The following is an 18,350-nucleotide window of genomic DNA, read 5'->3' on the forward strand; positions in this document are numbered from 1 at the left end:
AGATCCTGCATCATCACACACACGCATACACACACACACACACACATGCACGTGAAGACCTCTAGTACACATTCTCACTCGTCTTCTCTCCGTTTCAACAAAATGTCTTGCTTTTTTTTCTGTCTCTCTCTCTGTATGTGACAGGGAATGACAGGCTGTGTTTTTGACTGTTGATTCTCTGTAGCAATCGATGCTACATGGAGGTAGTGTGGAGAAAGAGAAACACAATTGCTTATCGACAGAGAAGTCAAAGTCTGAAAAAGACAAGCTGACAGCTGTCGGGGGAGAGAGCGACACAAAGGGAGGAAAGGAGAAAAGGGAAGGGGGGGGTAGAGATGCAGAGTTAGTCATTGGCACAACACACTTTCATGTTTTGAAAAGGGACAGCATTATTTGTGAAAGTGTCGAAACGACTGAATCCCTCTGTTAACAAAGTATTATTCATTTTTTGCTTTTTTTAGTGACATGAAGAGTTTAAAATGCAGTAAATTTTATTCAATTTTATTTGGGGGGGGGGGGGTGGGTGGGTGGAGGGGCACCTGTGGCCTAATGGTTAGAGATTTGGACTAATTACCAGAAGGTTGCCGGTTCGAGTCTCGGTGCTGACAGGAGTTGTAGGTGGGAGGGAGTGAATGAACAGTGTTCTCTTCCACCCTCAATACCCATGACTGAAGTGCCCTTGAGCAAGGCACTGAACCCCGGGCGCTGGATCTATATATATGTATATATATATTTTTTTTTTTTAACTGTTGCATTTAATTTTATTTGTATTTTGAACATTTTAGTATTTTAGTATTTTGTACTTAATTTATTTAGTTTTCTGTATTTTTCTTCTTTTCAGTACTGCAAGTATATGCATTGGCAATATTGATATGCGAGTGTGTCTTAACGTTTTCTGGCTGTGAGCTTGCAGAAAGGACGCAGCTGTCACAAAATGACACAAAGTTGGACTGACACTTTCAGCTAGAGGACCGTGTCGTGGCCTTGCTGCCACTGACCTATCTGATGTGTGTGGGTAAATTAGATTTTATTGTGTGTAACACACACAATAACACTACAAAGGGCTTCACCTATTGCAGCATGTTATTGTCAAGTAAAATCTCAAGACTCTGTGTCCTAATACTGAGATAGTTTCTTTTGGCTATATTAAGTGAAGCAGCATTAAAAGAGTAATGATTTGGAAATGTTTGTGGTAATGCATTAATGTATTCTGCTCTTTGATCATAGGGCAAGCCTACAGTAGTTTGTTTGCTCTTTTTCTATCCCCCCTTTCTATCTATCTCTCTTTCTTCCTCTGTTCTGCCCTCTGTGTTCCTCCTCCTTTCTTTGTGAAAACACCCTCCCAAATCCAATTTTCAGCTTGCTCTTTCCTCACCTCTTTCACCTCTGCAGTCTGCGGACAAGTTCAGACCACTGTACTTCTCACACAAGCTTGTTCCATCAAACACAGAGGAACACAAAGACGGTTGACCCGTAAGTCAGCCTTCAGAGCACTTATGATGCTTCCTCCCCACCCAGTCTCTGTGTATGTGTATATATATATATATGTATATATATATATATATATATATATATATATATATATATATATATATATATGTATATATATATATATATATATATATATATATATATATATATATATATATATATATATATATATATATATATATATATATATTTTTTTTTTTTTTTTTTTTTTTTTTTTGAATTTAGTGGTATATTTGGTTTCATTTAGCGATTTCATTGACATGGAAAATGTTCAGACAAGGGAAATTACTAAATTTTTATTTAACTGTATTAGAGCTGCAACTTACGATTATTTTTTCTGTCGACTAATGTAACGATTAATTTTTCGATTAGTCGACTACTCTAACAATTATTTTTTCGATTATTTTACTACTCTAACAATTATTTTTATTAAAATAAATTATTAATCTAATGTTCTTTTTTGATTAGGTAATGAATCATTTTGATAACTTAAAAAATATATATAAGTACAACTTCTAATATAATACTTCAACTTTTATTCATTTTTTCCCCAAAAAAATACTTCAATGTGGTTGAAGTTTTTACAGTGTACAAAAATAAAGAGGCAAAGAAAATTATTTTACTATGGTAAATATGAGTTAATATGAGCTGAACCAGGAAGTTGGTCACCAGATAACATGGTAACCAGTTAAACCTTAACAACGGAGAGCACCAGTATGTTTTCCTCGGAGGTGTTCGTACATCATTGTTGTGCTGCCATGGTACACCATGATTGTTTTTGCAAAGGGAACAAAGGACCATTTTATTTGGCATCTGTTTAAAGTATTCCCATACTTTTGATAACAGTGGTCTCAGTTTTTGTGATAGAATGCAAATGTCTCCATTTCCAGGAGCAGAAGCTGCCATTACGTGAGATGTAAACAGTGTGACACATTTCACACGTCAACGTTTTTTTGTAGTCGACGTAATCGATGACGTCGACGCGTCGTTGCAGCACTAAACTGTATGTGTACACACACTCAAATTTGCATGTAGTATATTTGTGATCAGAATGTGTTTATTTGTTCAAAATGCAGTAAAGATTGCGAAATATTACTATTTAAAATAACCATATTAATTTTTAAATCTTGACATTTTTAATTATTCCTGTGATGGCAAAGCTGCTGATTTGGAGTCCAACCTGACACTAAATTATGTTCCTGCACTGCAGCAAGATAAGCTATGCCGTCAGAAGTATTTTAGTCACATCATTACAATGCCAGTTGATGCCAGTTGTACATGTGTGATAATTAAACTCAAGCAGTGCCTTCAACCATGAGAGCCTTTGCAGTTTAATGGGTGAACTCTCCCCTGTCACGGCCGAAAGGAGGTGTCATCTCCATCAGAGTCTTGTTTTTGTTTGTAATTGCCTTTGTTGTCATTTGGGATTATGCCTATCAGTGAGAGAATTTTTAGACATGACATTGACTATTATTTCGATATTGCAGGCTAGGGAGGAATAGAAATTGAAAACAAATGTAGTGCATCAACCTTGCATTGAATTGAGGGAGTGGGGGACATTTGCTTATCTGAACACATGCCTTCAAGTTTTAGCACATCATCATCCTAGTAAAATTAAGGTTAGTCAAAAAAAATAAGTTGCGTTTCACAGTTGACATCCCTAAAACATTTCCAGCTCTGAGAAGTGTGTGCTACAAATCACAGAAAGTGCAGACCAACAACTTTCCCGTTTTGTCCCGCGGCGCCGGTGTCTACAGACCTCATTTTCACTCTGTAGTCAATTGCCTATGTAGCTTTTAATGCTTGAAAGGTTAACAGCATTGTCGTGTTGGAGGTGACAGGGTCTGGGTGCGGAGCCGTGAAACACGCAGGCCCCTGGATGAGCTCTGTGCTGGGAGGGATCTGTCACTGGGAAAATGTCAGGGGATAATGTGTGATCACTGGGCGTTTCGATGGAAGGTCAAGCTCCCCCAGCTTCATCTTGGCTCTGTGTGGACTCCCCAGGGATGCTATACTGAGCCAGAGACTAGCAAAAGCTGTATTACTAGACTACACTTGAAATGTCATGGAACGAGTCTTTCTCAACATACACCGACTGTCTCACCATTAGCCCTGAGGCCAAACTCATTTGCTGTGACAGATACATGCTTTTGAATACACACTTGCCTAAACTGTACACATGTTCTGACCTCTCTCCCTCTCTCTGTTTTTTATAGATGGCAACGATTACAGCGAAGTTCTCCCGGACTCATTTCCATCTGCCCCGGCCGAACCATTGCCGGAGTTCCAGAGTGAGCCAGAGGATGCCTTCATAGTAAAAAACAGGCCTGTCAAACTTTCCTGCAAGGCTGCCCCAGCCACACAGATATACTTCAAATGCAACGGAGAATGGGTGAACCAGAATGACCATGTGACCAAGGAGAGTCTGGACCCTATCACAGGTAAAGTGTGTCAGATGTGCTTGGACATTAATAGGCATTAGACGTTATAATTCATCTCAAACGTGTCTAGTGGGGAACAGGTCTTGGCTTGGAAAAGTTTCTGTGTACTGTAGGATAGGCCACTTCAGAGATTAATTCCTGATAGCTGACAGTTGAGTCAAACAGTTGAGTTCCAGAGGTAAAAAAAATCCCATTCGTTTTCTCCACTGGAGAATTGATTTTGAATGAACATATACACCTTTAAAGACAGACCTACTGTGTGCTACGTAATCAGTGGTATATGCTTTTGTTGAAACCATCAGCCCACATTATTTCAACTCATTTTTAAAATGGTGTTAAACTGAATCCTAAAACATGAAAGCACAAAGGAATGGCAAATTCTCAAAAAGAAATCAAACCAATCAAGCTAAGAGAACACTTTAGCACCCACCCACGCTCACTGAGTGCGAATGACTGAAATAGTCAAAGACATTTATTTTGTGTAGCAGTGAACACAGCTAACCGAATCATAAAATTAGCAAAACTGTCTGCTCAGATGAATGCAAATGTAAATATGATGACTGATAATTGCACAATTGGTTTAATCAGAAAGATCAAGCTTATTATTATTAAGAACTTTTATTCTTCCCTAAGACTACATTTACATTAGCTCTAGATTATTATTTTTAGTTTGTTTTATTTGTATTGTATTATTATTTTTGTATTGTTTTATTTGTATTTGTATTGTATTATTATTATTTTATATTTTTTTACTAAATAATACAACTATATTTTTGTTCTAAAATGTTTATTCATTTATTATGATTTGATTTCATATTATTTATTATGTTGTTTATTCACATATATTTATATTATCTTGTATATTCATTATATTTGTTCATTTTTATTAAATATTTTTTTTAATATATTTGCTAAATACATCATATAAATGTATTATTTTAAATAAAGCACTGTCTGGGGCTTGCAATTTTACTACTACTGTCAGAATGTGTAAGGGATGCATACATTTCAAACTTGATTGATATATTCGTGTTTTCCTCCCTGTCGTAGGTCTAGTAGTGAGAGAAGTAGATATCTCTGTCTCCCGGACGCAGGTCGAGGAGTTGTTTGGACTGGAGGACTATTGGTGTCAGTGTGTTGCCTGGAGCTCGGCAGGCACCACAAAGAGCCGACGGGCTTATGTCCGCATCGCCTGTGAGTTTGTGTCCAGCAGCTTATGTGATCTGATCTGATCTTAGACTGCATTTAAAAGACAGAACCTGAAGAGAAACCTAGTATTCTGGCTATAGAACATTCAACTATTATTGCTTGTGCTATTTTCTTGCTTTATAATGAAAGAATTGAAACACTTAGATTTTGTTTTGTTTTGTTATTATTATTATTGTTTGTTGTGGTTTAAAAATATTTCTGTGTTTTTCAGACTTAAGGAAGAACTTTGAACAGGAGCCACTTGGCAGGGAAGTGAGTCTGGAGCAGGAAGTCTTGTTGCAGTGTCGTCCACCAGAGGGCATGCCGCCTGCTGAGGTGCCATATCACAGCCTTTTTCTTTCTGTTATTGTTTCAATCTCCAGCTGGGTTTTCCCTTTGTTTATTTCATGCATAATAACAAACAAACAATGTTTGATTCCTTGAGGTTTCAGTAAAACCCGTGAGCAGTGATACTTTAATATTGAAGGCTTTGATCAAACTTTCAACCACACAGGATATACTTTTTTTGTATTCAGAACATGCCTGGTGCTTTTTAAATGTTCTGTTCAAAGGATTGTAAGTGCAATTTTGTTCCAGATACACATCATTCTTCTTCAAACTGAATGGATTGATTTCTTGTAATGCCACAGGTGGACTGGCTGAAGAACGAAGAGCTCATTGACCCAGCGCTGGATTCTAACTTTCTAATTACCATCGATCATGACCTAATCATCAAGCAGGCTCGGCTCTCTGACACGGCTAACTACACCTGTGTGGCTCGCAATGTGGTCGCTAGGCGACGCAGCAGCACTGCCACACTCATCGTCTACGGTAACCACTTGACCAATCAGAATCCCTGCAGTGATCCCAATCATTGAATGAATCTGGCAAGGCAAAGTTCTCTAGACAAAAGAAAACTAGAATCTCCCGTGGTGTTTATGAATATTTATTACACTGCTCTGTGAAATACTCAATCCTTATTGGTCAGTTTCGGCATTCTGCAGTCTATAATGATAATTAAAAATTTGACCAACTGTTAAAGTTTCTTTTTTCATTATTCTTCCATAATTAAGCCATTCAAATATATTCACTACTATTCAAAAGTTTGGGGTGAGATACATTTTTTATTGCAAGAACTTGCTTATTTAGCATGGATGCATTAAACATATCAAAAGTGACAGTGAAGACATTTATAATGTTTCTTTATAAAAAAAAAAATGTGAATTTCAAATAAATACTGTTGTACTATTCATTAAAGAATCCTGAATAAAATATTTCACAGTTTACACAAAAATATTAAGCACCTACACTGTGGGGATCAAATGATAATAAGAAAAATGTATAAATCATATCTGAAGAATCATGTGACACTGAAGATTTGATTAATAGCTTCTGAAAATTCAGCTTTGCCATCACAGGAATAAATTAAATCATTTTTAAATAAATATAAATTGTAATAATGATATACAATATTACAGTTTTTACCGTATTTTCTGATCAAATAAATACATCCTTAGTGAGCATAAAACATTAAAATCAATAACATTAAAAAATCTTACCAACCCCAAACTTTCGAATTGTAGGGTACATAATATCTCAGCACAAAATCTATATTTCATGTTTATTTATTCATTTATTTGGTAAGCAGTCGTGTAATAAGTGGGACAAAATACATTAATTTGGTCATTCTTGCAAAAAAAAATTAATTAAATTAATTACATAAAAACACTTAAGGATATTTCAAGGCCCTCTCTGCTTTAAATCTTGGCTGTCCTGTCATGATTATGTCATGCTGACTGTACTTTCTCTCTTACGAATGATATAATATGCAGCTCTTTTGTACATTGTATCCTGTTGTACAGTTCAAAGTAGTTCGTTTTGCATTGCTACTTGTTTTTCCTTTAATAGTCAATTGAGTGTATTTAACAGGCTCAATTCTCTTCAGAGCAAACTGCATGCCAGTGTATATGTGTCTCTTGTGTGTGTATATTTATATCTGGCTCTCCTACCTTAGTGAGTGGGGGCTGGTCATCCTGGACAGAGTGGTCAGAGTGCAATGCTCAATGTGGGCGGGGTTGGCAGCGGAGGACACGCAGTTGCACTAATCCAGCACCGCTCAATGGAGGAGCCTTCTGTGATGGCCCACCATTCCAGAGAGTCAGCTGCACCACCCTCTGTCCAGGTGAAGACTGACACCTGTCACAACCATTCGTGACACACTATATAACCACCAACAAATTCACATGATCCACTGACAGAGTTATGATCCACTATGTAATTGCTTATTATGTATTGTTCTAGTGGACGGTGGCTGGACGGAATGGGCCAAGTGGTCAGCGTGTGGGACAGAGTGCACACACTGGCGAAGCCGTGAATGTCAGGCGCCCCCACCACGTAACGGAGGACGCCACTGCAGCGGCAGCATGATGGAGAGCAAGAACTGCACGGAGGGACTGTGTGCCCGCAGTAAGTCACATGACCCAGCATCATCAGTGACAAAGTGTCCGCATTAATGAAACATGACTGATGTGAACGTGGTCCTGGTTTGATTGTTCATTCAAGGTTTGATTTCTGAAGGATCATGTGACACTGAACACTAAAGTAATGGGTGCTTAAAATTCAGCTTTCCCATCACAAAAATAATTAACCATTAAAATGGAGAACAGATATAAAAACCTTCCCCTCACTAATTTTTTTATAGTTAGCCAAATCTTTTTCAGCTAGTTGCCAAGCCAGTGTTTATAATTTACATATAGTATGAAAATAAAAAATACAATAAAAAAAAAAACTAACACTGGTCCTCACTCCTTCAGAAAATGAGTTGGCACATGGCTATTAGCACTAATGGACAAGAAGGTAAATGGTGAGGTTTGGGGAGTCGGACTAAATGAACTTAAATACTAGCAAGTGGAGAAACACATCAGCCATGTGATGGTGAGCCAGATTCATCTTGACACTGGGTTCTTATGCCAGGGCTGGTATTGGATGAGCACAGCTGAAAGCATTAAATTATCTCAGGAGAACATCAATAGCATGCTTACACACACTCACACTCACATATGCACACACTATTCAGCCAGAACATAGTGCAGACTGGAGGTTTTAATGCAAAAAACTTGGAGCACAACCCAGATTCAAGCATTAGTAACGCAGCATTAACACACGTGTGTGTGTGTGTGTGTGTGTGTCTATATATCTCCTCATAAATGATTCCTCTAGTTCCTATGTCCCTTACTGTAAGAGCAGTAAGATATTTACTTTTTACTCTGCATAAACCTATGGTTTCTGAGTTTATGTTTTGATGGTTCATTTGCTGAGTCTTGAATTTGCATTTATTGATTATTTGTTCCACTTTCATTTGCAGTCATCTCTGAGCTATGCTCATAACTTTGCTCATCCATTCTCATGTTCACTCTTTCTTGTTTTTTTTCTTTGTTTTTGCCTTTTTTCTAACAGATAAAAAGGTTTCTATTGAACAGGCAAACCATCGTAAGTTTTCCTTTTAATAACAGTGTTTTTTTTTATTTGATACTGTTACATCCTCTTTTCGCCTCTTTTTCCCAGATTGTGTCTGGGAAACCCAAGGAAAAGTGATTGGAAATATGAATCTATATAGATGCGATACAAGTACAGTATGATCAGTGTGTGGTTGTGTGTGTGTACTGTTTCACTCTGTCACTTCTGTCCTGTTCATCTCTGGATATGCTGCACATTGTCCTGTGATAAAGCAGAACCTCATGAAGTGAAAACATATGAACTGAGAATATAAAATAGAAGACAGCACCTTACAGTCCATTTTTAAATTATATACAGTAAAAAGACACTTTAAAAGCTTTTTTTTCCCTTTTTTAATGAATCACTTAATTTAATTAAACACTATTTTAATTAATCACTTAAAGCAGTAATATCATATTTTGGACTGGTTCTGTTATTGACTGAGAATCTCAAAATAATCAAATATTGGTTGATTTAATTGGCTTGGCTTCTATATGGGTTTACTTTTTTTATAGATTACTTTTATATATTACTTTAGTTCTTAAATACTACTTTGAGGCATAAGACGTTGTTGGCTAATATATTTAATGTTGGCTATTTTTAGAATTTCCAGACTTATCTTAGACGTAGACTGTAATTGCTAAAAATGCACATATTTGTGTTTTTACACTTGATTCATTCTGAATAGCTTATGTAATATATAAACAAACACGCACACACACACACACACACACACACACACACACACACACACAGGAATGTGAATATGCATTCCTGGAAGATGATGTATAATATATGTGCAATCTTGGTTCAGAAATAGAGTGCTTTTTGTAGACATTGAAGTTAATGACTGTGTATCTTACAGGCCCAGAGCAATCAATAGCGTAGCTTACAGTTCAAGTGATGCTATAATATTCTGAGATCAATGTGACATTCAGCACTTGAGAGACCAAAAAGTAACGCACCTAATTCGGCTTTGTTCCTTTTGCTATAATAAGTTAAGACAGCTGTCGGATTCACTTTTGTCCTGCCACATGAGCCTTTACCCACTCTCACTCTTTACAGGCATCTGCTCTCTTCCTCATTTTTTTCTCCACTATGTGTTTTGGGTGCAGTACCTATGTGATCACCCCTGTCTCTCCTTTTCTTCTAATGCCATTTTATAGCATACTATGGTATGTAAATATATCACTTAAAGCTGCAGTCGGTAACTTTTGACGCTCTAGCGGTTAATAAACAGAACTGCTTGCATCTTGTGGAAGAACATCGTAGCCGGAGCTACTTCTCTGTTTATGTCTATGAAGAATCACAAAGGTACTTGGTTACTCCGCCGCGGTACCCCCGAAGCAATCTAAAATAGTCCGAATATAAACCCTTATTATAGGTGCACCCTAGTGATTCATGACAGGCTAAAAACACAGTTTGGAAAATGGATTCATGGTGTACTCGCTTATTATATACATTTTGTCAATTTTGAACACAAAAAAAGTTATGAACCGCAGCTCTGATTGGTTGTTTCTTTCCCGGAGTGGCAAATTTCTGCAAATGGCAATAGGACCACTGGGAGGAGCCAGAGAAGCTTGATTTTTTCACAGATTTTCTCATATTCTACTGTCAGGACATAATGACAGGTTTAACAAATATGTAAAAAAAATACATTTTTACAAAAGTTACCTACTGCAGCTTTAATTCAGCGATGGCAGACAGGGATCAAGAGTCACAAAGAGAGTCCCACAATGCACTGTTAGATCCACAGTACCCCCAACTGTTCATACATGTTGGACATTTAGACCCTTATTATTATCCTCAGACCACCCACAATCTGTTTACTGTCCACACAAATAGCAACCACTGTTTGCGATCACTAGTTACAATCTCACTGGCCCATGCTACCAAACTCCATAAAAAAAAGATGAAAAAAAAATTATCATACAAAGCATGAGATACTCTGAATTGCCATTTTGCTGTTTTAGTGGGGGATTCTTGGCTAAAACAAGCTGCAATCCTGACTTGGCTTTATACTGATTGTTAAAAGTCTGGTTACTAATTTTTCTTCTCCTTCTGACCTACTGTATATCCTGTATTTTCCACACTTTTGTATTGCATAATGTATTAATTTACATCTGTGATAGGTTTGCATACAGTATATGAATAGATGTGTACCTATATGTGTGTCAGCTCTGGGCTCCGGCGCTGGTGTAGCGGTGTATGCGGGTCTGGTGGGAGCATTACTGCTGTGTGTGATCCTCGTGCTGTGTGTGGGCATCCTGGTGTATCGCTGGAGCTGCCGCCATCTTCACGGTGAAATCACAGATTCATCCTCAGCCCTTACTGCTGCCTTCCACCCACGCAACTACAAACCGCCACGACAGGGTGAGACATCCGTGTTTCCTCACCTTTGTTTTTCAGTTTCAGTTTTCATTCTCACTCCTTTCTCACACCTTCAAACCTAATATAAACTCTGTCTTTCAAAGTATGTGTTAAGTTTTAATCCTTTCTCCTGCTGTCACCTGCTCTCTCAAAACTATTTAATCTTCTATTACTTGTTTATATGGCTCCTCTTTTAAATCCTCTCCCCTTTAATACTCTAATCTCTTAGGGAAATCCGCTCCGTAACTTTACAGCGAGCCGGAAACATTTCTTTCTCTCTGTTTGCTTCTCTACTTTGCTAGATAATCCACACCTACTGCATCCGACAGCCCCTCCTGACCTCACAGCCAGTGCCGGAACCTTACGTGGACCGATTTTCTCACTGAAGCAGGCCACCCTAGACTCTCAGCACAAGATCCCCATGACCACATCTCCCCTGTTGGACCCACTTCCTAGCCTGAAGATAAAGGTGTACAACTCCTCTACCATGTCCTCTTTAGAGCTGCCGACAGGCCTGGGCTCTACTGACGGGGAGATCATGAGCCTGAAGACCGTGGGCTCTGGACCTAAAGACCACCACGGGCATACCCTACCCAGGGAGCCGAGTCACAGTGCCAGCGCCACACTAGGCTACCTTGGTGGCCGTCTCACCATCCCTAATACAGGTAATAGGTTTTAAATGAGCCGGAAATGATGATTTCCTAGTGTTATTTTGATGATGTGTTAGTCAGGTCTGCTTATGCTGGATACATTTGTTTTTTAAGTTTGTATATATTGTATATGTGAGTGTGTGTGTGTGTGTGTGTGTATACTGTGCACACACAAAGGTTTGTTTCTGTGAAAAGTGGGGACATCCCATAGGCGTAATGGTTTTTATACTGTACAAACGCACTACACCGACCCTACACATAACCCTAACCCTCACAGGAAACTTTCTGCTATTTAAGATTTTCAATACACTCAATTATGTGTGATTTATATGCGTTTTGAAAAGGGGGGACATGGGATAATATCCTGAAAAGTCACCTTCTCCTTCTAATACATGTTATACCCATGTCATTATACAAATCTTTGTCCTGATATGTGTATATATATATATATATATATATATATATATATATATATATATATATATATATATATATATATATATATAATAGAATTTTTCATTATTAAATATTTTATCTAGTTATATTAAATATTTATATGTGTTTCACATTTAAATGTTTTATTTAGTTCCTGCCATTTTGATTTGCTAAATATGTTTTACGTTTCTAAAAATGTCTGCAAACATTCTTTTAGCTCATTTTTCAGTGTAAAAATATGTAATAATATTTGTATCGTTTTATTTTAATCCTCCCTCGGTTCTCTTTTCCCCCTGCCAGGGGTGAGCCTTTTGGTTCCACCAGGGACAATTCCTCAGGGCAAGTTCTACGAGATGTATCTCATTATCAACAAATGGGAGAAAACGACGTAAGTCAGCTGCTTGAAACTGTTTCTCAGTGCCCTGTCCCCATCACACTTTCATTTCCCGACATAAAACGTTACATTTATCTTTTACTTTGTGCACTTGCAAACAGTCCAGTTCAAGACATCTCAACAGGCCTTGAAGAGCAGTATTGACTGCACGAAAGTGTGACCCCGATTGAAGAACTCGGGAGAAAATAACATTTCAAAATAATGACAGTGGAAAAACACAAACAAACAAATATGTCTTGAAAACACTGAATGCTTGTCTGAGCTGAGACTTTTTTTGCTGAGGCAAAAGTGTTTTTATTGTCAAATATGATATATATAAATATCAGAGCTTGCAGACTTGCAGAAGCTTTGTGTTTCTCACTAATTGTAGGTGCCATAAATCTTCTCAAAATACTATTAATTACTGTCAGAGCCATAGCTCTGGGTTAACACATCTTAGACCTTTTACACACTGAGTTCTGGTGCGTATGTGGTTGACACAAGTTTGAATTTTGTTTGCAACATTTCTGTATCCCACTCCCCAAACTTTCTTTTCTACTATCTTTACAAGTTGCAAAACCACAAAAAATACATTAAGTAAAAAAACAAATGATTTCCTGTCTCAAAAATGTCAATCTCGGATTACTCTAAATGAGAGAGTGCAAACTTTGGGATGTTGTGCTCTTTACTTTGTATTGAATTTGGCAAGCAGAATGAATATCATTCTGAATTAGGGCTGCTAACCTCTCTTGCTCTGTGTTTTGTATCAGGTTGCCATCAGATGGAAGTCAGACTGTATTAAGTCCGGTGGTGAGCTGCGGACCCTCTGGCATGCTGCTGAGCAGACCTGTGGTCCTAACTCTGCCTCACTGCGCCCAGCTAGAACCCCCAGACTGGACCCTCACCCTCAAAATGCAGAACCATCAAGGTGCCTGGGAGGTGAGACTGACATCTCAAAAATGATATAAGCTAAATCATTAGATAATGACACAGAGTCAGTGAAGATGGAGGGTGGGAAACAGGAAGAGAACAAGATGGAGAGCATTTTATAAATAATGATGTGGATAAATGAGACCTATAATGAGGCATATTCTGACACACTCATTTCCTCCCGTCCACTAGGAGGTGCTAACTGTAGGAGAGGAGAGTTTGTCAACACCATGCTATCTACAGGTGGAGGAGCAAAGCTGTCATATTCTGACGGAGCAGCTGGGGACATATGGTCTGGTGGGACAGTCGGCTCCCCCTCGGCCAGCCTGTAAGAGGCTGCAGTTGGCTCTTTTTGCTCCCCGGGCCCCGTGCCTCTCCTTAGACTACAGCCTGAGGGTCTATTGCATACAGGACACCCCACATGCCCTTAAGGTCAGTCTGTCTGCTCCTCTTATTGAATTTACTTTCCCAATAAATTGTTTAGTTTGGAAAGAAGCTAAATGTTTGTCCTCTTTTTGCAGGAGGTATCAGAGGTTGAGCGAAGTCTGGGTGGGGTTTTACTAGAGGATCCCAAACCCCTGCTCTTTAAGGACAGTTACCACAACCTGCGGCTATCAATCCATGACATTCCTCATTCTCACTGGAGGAGTAAACTCCTGGCTAAGTATCAGGTGAGAGATTTTCTGTTGTTATTGGTTATATGGATGCAATTTAGAATTTATTTTTTATGGTTAAACATTTTGGAATAAATACAAAGGGAATAATTTGCTCTGTCTGTGAAACCAATTTTTCCTTCCTCTTTTCATGTTACTATGCTATTTTAAATGAAGTCGAAGTGAAACAAAGAAGCTTATTATTAACTGTATAACTGCAGTTCAAAAGTGTGGGGTGGGTAAGAGTTAAAAAAAATATTTTGAATGTGTCTTATGCTCACCAAGGCTGCATTTGTGTTATTTCAATTTAAAACTACTTTTTTTCTAATTTTTTAAATTTTAAAATTTTATTTATAATGGCGAAGCTGAATTTTCAGCAGTTGTTACTCCGGTCTTAAGTGTCACATGATCCTTCAGAGATCATTCTAATATGCTGATTTGATGCTTAAGGTAACAGTTCTTATTGCGGACAATTTTGAAAATAGTTGCGGAATTACTTGTTTTTTTATCTTGTTTTTTTTTATTTACTGACCTCAAACTATTGAATGTTTTAGAAATGTTTCATTATTAATGTTTTTTCAAATATAAATGTATTTAAAATATAAATGTATAAAATGTTGTACATCGATTATATATTTGTATCATTAAAATATGTACATCCTCATTTGAGCATGTGCAGATATAATTATTTCTTTTTTTCTTCTTCAAAAAACAAAACAAAATTGCCTTTCAATTTTGCATGTTTTGTTTCCCAGGAAATCCCGTTCTACCACCTTTGGAGTGGGAGTCAGCGGCCGTTGCATTGCACTTTCAGTCTGGAGAGAGGAAGTCTGCTGGTTTCCCAGCTCACCTGCAAGATTTGTGTCAGACAGGTGGAGGGGGAGGGACAGATATTCCAGCTTAATACTGACATCCAAGAGGTACAGAAAACAGCAGGACATCCATATGTTATTTATTCTGTCGAATCACTAATGAATTATTTTATAACTTAAAAAAACACATAATAATGGGCACTGACTTGTTTTCTATGTTTGTACGTATGCTTTTCAGACCTTGCCCCCTCACTCACCTCTGCCGGCAGGCGGTTCATGTCCACCTTCGTCTCAAGTGGGCCCGTATGCTTTCCGACTTCCCGTCTCCATACGGCATAAAATCTGTGCCAGTCTGGATGCCCCCAGCGCAAGAGGCTGTGACTGGAGAATGCTGGCTTGCAAGCTGGACTTTGACAGGTATTTTTTCCTGCATCTTTCACGGTGGCAAAATAATCTGCGCATTTATTAATACATGATTTCATCTCTTTCCACATCTCTCCCTCAGGTATCTGAACTATTTTGCAACCAAACCCAGCCCCACAGGTGTGCTGCTAGACCTGTGGGAAGCTTGTCACCAGGGCGACGCAGACCTGGTCTCCCTGGCGACAGCTCTTGAAGACATGGGCAAGAGTGAGGTCCTGGTTGTCATGACGACGGATGGAGATTGCTGATCAGCAAATCAAAAAAGTGTGAAAGGGGGATTTACTTGCCACTAAATACCTAGCATTAATGCAAGCGGATGGAAACTGTACTCTAGTACATTGTTACAACTTGCCTTTTACCTCAGTTCCTTTGTGCTCATGCAGAATATTCCAAGGATCGCGACGCCTGTGAGCTGGGGTCAGGCGCTCTGGATGAACTCTGAATAATACATATCAAAAGGTAGCAAATGTGACGATGCTGCAATCAAGGAAGTCAGTGAATTTGCTGGGACGGTTCCGTCAGCTCATGATTAAATGAGAGTTGCATCATACTGATACACACTGATTCCCTGCAACACATACAAAGTGTGAAAATACATGATCAAACGCCATTGAACATCAAGCGCTGGCTTTGTTTCCTAGCGACTGCTAGATGCTTAAAGACACTGAGATTCTGTGTCTGGTTAAACAGCAGTGTGCCAAGCTCCTCAGGAAACATGCTCACACACAAATAAACAAGAGTATAGATGGAAACCTGGATTAAAAGGCCAACCAGCAAGGAGCTAAGATCATCTGCACTAATATTAGCTTTCATAATGTTTTCACTTTGACTTTAGCTTGAAGCGTTATTTTCTGTGTGTCTTTTGAAATAGCATACAGGAATGAATTTGTGTGTTCTCGTTAACAGAGGACCAAACTTTTTGCTGGAATTGAAACTTTTTTTTTTCTCTTTCTCTGATCATACCTTCATTAGCTTTCTTTATCTGTCTTTTTTATATTCAATCAATCATTTGTAACGCAGGAAAGCTTTCTGGTAAACTCGTATTAGTTTCCTATAGGGAACTGACTTTTTTAAGTTATTATCCCTATTTGTGGATCATTGTTTTTCACTTTTCTGTTGGAAAATGCCGTCATGCATTGTTTTTAAACTGCTGCATCGTTGCATTCACCTCTGAGTGGACTTAGGCAGGATTGCAGTATAAATGTGCATTTAAAGGTTTTGTGATGAACTTCACAATTAGAAGCTGATTTTTTTTTTTTTTTGGTCATTGAAATGTATGAAATTGAAATGTTACGCTGAGGTTAAATGTGCTTTGATCCTTCTCGGGAAAGCATGCTGCAAATATGCTGCTCTTGTTAAATTGGATGAGAATTGCGTGGATGGCACAAAGCTCTTTTTGGGGGTTTGATGCCAGTCGAGTCGGTCGTGCTGTTATATTATAAAATTATAAATAGTAGCCTTGAGAGGTGGCCTAAGTGCTCTGTTGATTGCAGTATGACCCACTTGCTCTTTATTGTCTGTTTTGACTTTTAGGTTTTAATGGGTTTCCCTCTACTAAGCCTGAATGCCATGTACCGCTTATTATCAGAAGTCATATAATCAGTTGAAGTGGATGTTGGTCCTTTTTCTTTTCTTGACTTTTTCTTCACAAGTGTTCAAATGTATGGCAACAAACAAAACAAAAAGAAAGTGCAGTATCTGTCCATGCCTGTAAAGGTGTGAATTAAATAACAGAGGTGTGTATGTGTCTCTGTGTGTGTGTGTGTGTGTGTGTGTGTGTGTGTGTGTGTGTGTGAGAGAGAGAGAGAGAGAGAGAGAGAGAGAGATGGCATCAGAGAGCTTGTTTACTCCAACCTGTGAGTCAGTGTACAGGATATGAATGAACAGGCTTCATTACGTTTTATTCCTCCTTTCCATTATAAGTACTATGCAAGTGCACAACAAAAAGTGAATCTGTGTCTATGTCTTCTATATGAAATATGTGGAATAGGAATCTTGTTACTTTCCCTCTTCTGATCACTGCTGTAACTTAAAACTGGACCTCTTCGGCCTCTCAGCTGTAATTAATGCAAACAAAACATCTGTAATTGTGGGTAATGGTTCCATGACCTCTGTGTCATTCCACCTCATTTGTTTAGGAAGCTTTTGGGCAGTCACTTGCACCCTCAAAATGGACAACAACAAGAAGTTAGTTTGGAGGATTATTTTTAACTCTCTATATGATGAAGACTGCAAGAAGATTTAAAATCACTGATTTATTCTGAGCTCTGAACCTTTTAAATGGCTCTGAAATGTCTCCAGTCATCTTTTGGTCAATGTTACATGAAAATGCCTTTGTGAACATGTCACATGTAAAGCTGAATGGGCTTGGCTTCTCTCTGGATGGTAGTTGCTATTTATGGACACTCAAGTGTGGCCGAAAAAATTTTTTTTTTTCTTTTTTTACTCTTTTTTTCAGATGTTATTTTATATCAAAGAGGGTACATACGAAGTCTTGAGTTTTGTTTTTATGTAATGCTGTAAAGTAATACTGTACATAAATGTTTAGACTTCTTACTGTAACTAAATATAATTTTTATGCAATAAATTATATTTCATAGTTTAACAAGAGAAGTGTGTTTTTGTGTTTGTGTGTGTGTGTGTCAATTAAAAATGGTTATAAAGCTCACATTTTGTGTGTGCGTGTGCTCTTGTTTTTGTGACATAGCTTATAAACCATACAGAATGAGAATTTTTTTTTTTTTTTTTTTTTTTTGAGAAAGTAAAAATGCACAGTTTCCTGTGAGGGTAAGGGTAAGGTGTTGGGTTGGTATAGGAACATAGAATATACAGTTTGTACAGTATTATTATTTTTATTTATTTTTTTTGTCAATATTTTTCTTGCATTACATCATAAAATCACAAAGTTGAAGCCAAGAGTTAACTATTTTTATTCTCATAGTAATCAGATTGTAGTTTTGCCAGCTTTTGCTTTTTAAGGACATTAAATGCATGACTGGGTGAAGAACCTTTCCCCCTTAGTCTTTGTAGACTTGTTACAGAGATGTGGAGAGGATGCTCTCTTCCGTTTATCTCTGAGATAAAAGTGT

At 37.9% G+C, this 18,350-nt stretch overlaps 1 protein-coding gene across 2 annotated transcripts; it reads left to right on the plus strand.

Annotated features, from left to right (window-relative positions):
• Positions 1-3,715: 3,715 nt before the first annotated feature.
• On the plus strand, positions 3,716-17,874 carry LOC128026143 (netrin receptor UNC5B-b; the record flags this gene model as incomplete). 2 transcript variants are annotated; one of them, XM_052612903.1, is given in 16 exon segments in its annotated part: positions 3,716-3,932; positions 4,983-5,126; positions 5,353-5,456; positions 5,771-5,951; positions 7,135-7,302; positions 7,422-7,586; positions 8,577-8,609; positions 10,794-10,988; positions 11,288-11,650; positions 12,371-12,458; positions 13,214-13,382; positions 13,566-13,805; positions 13,895-14,044; positions 14,782-14,946; positions 15,077-15,255; positions 15,344-17,874. In XM_052612903.1, coding segments are annotated over 16 exon segments (2,727 nt in total), but the record flags the coding sequence as incomplete, so codon positions are not given.
• Between the last annotated feature and the right edge of the window lie 476 nt (positions 17,875-18,350).

The sequence above is a fragment of the Carassius gibelio genome, chromosome A13 (genome assembly GCF_023724105.1).
Source record: "Carassius gibelio isolate Cgi1373 ecotype wild population from Czech Republic chromosome A13, carGib1.2-hapl.c, whole genome shotgun sequence".
NCBI lineage: Eukaryota > Metazoa > Chordata > Actinopteri > Cypriniformes > Cyprinidae > Carassius > Carassius gibelio.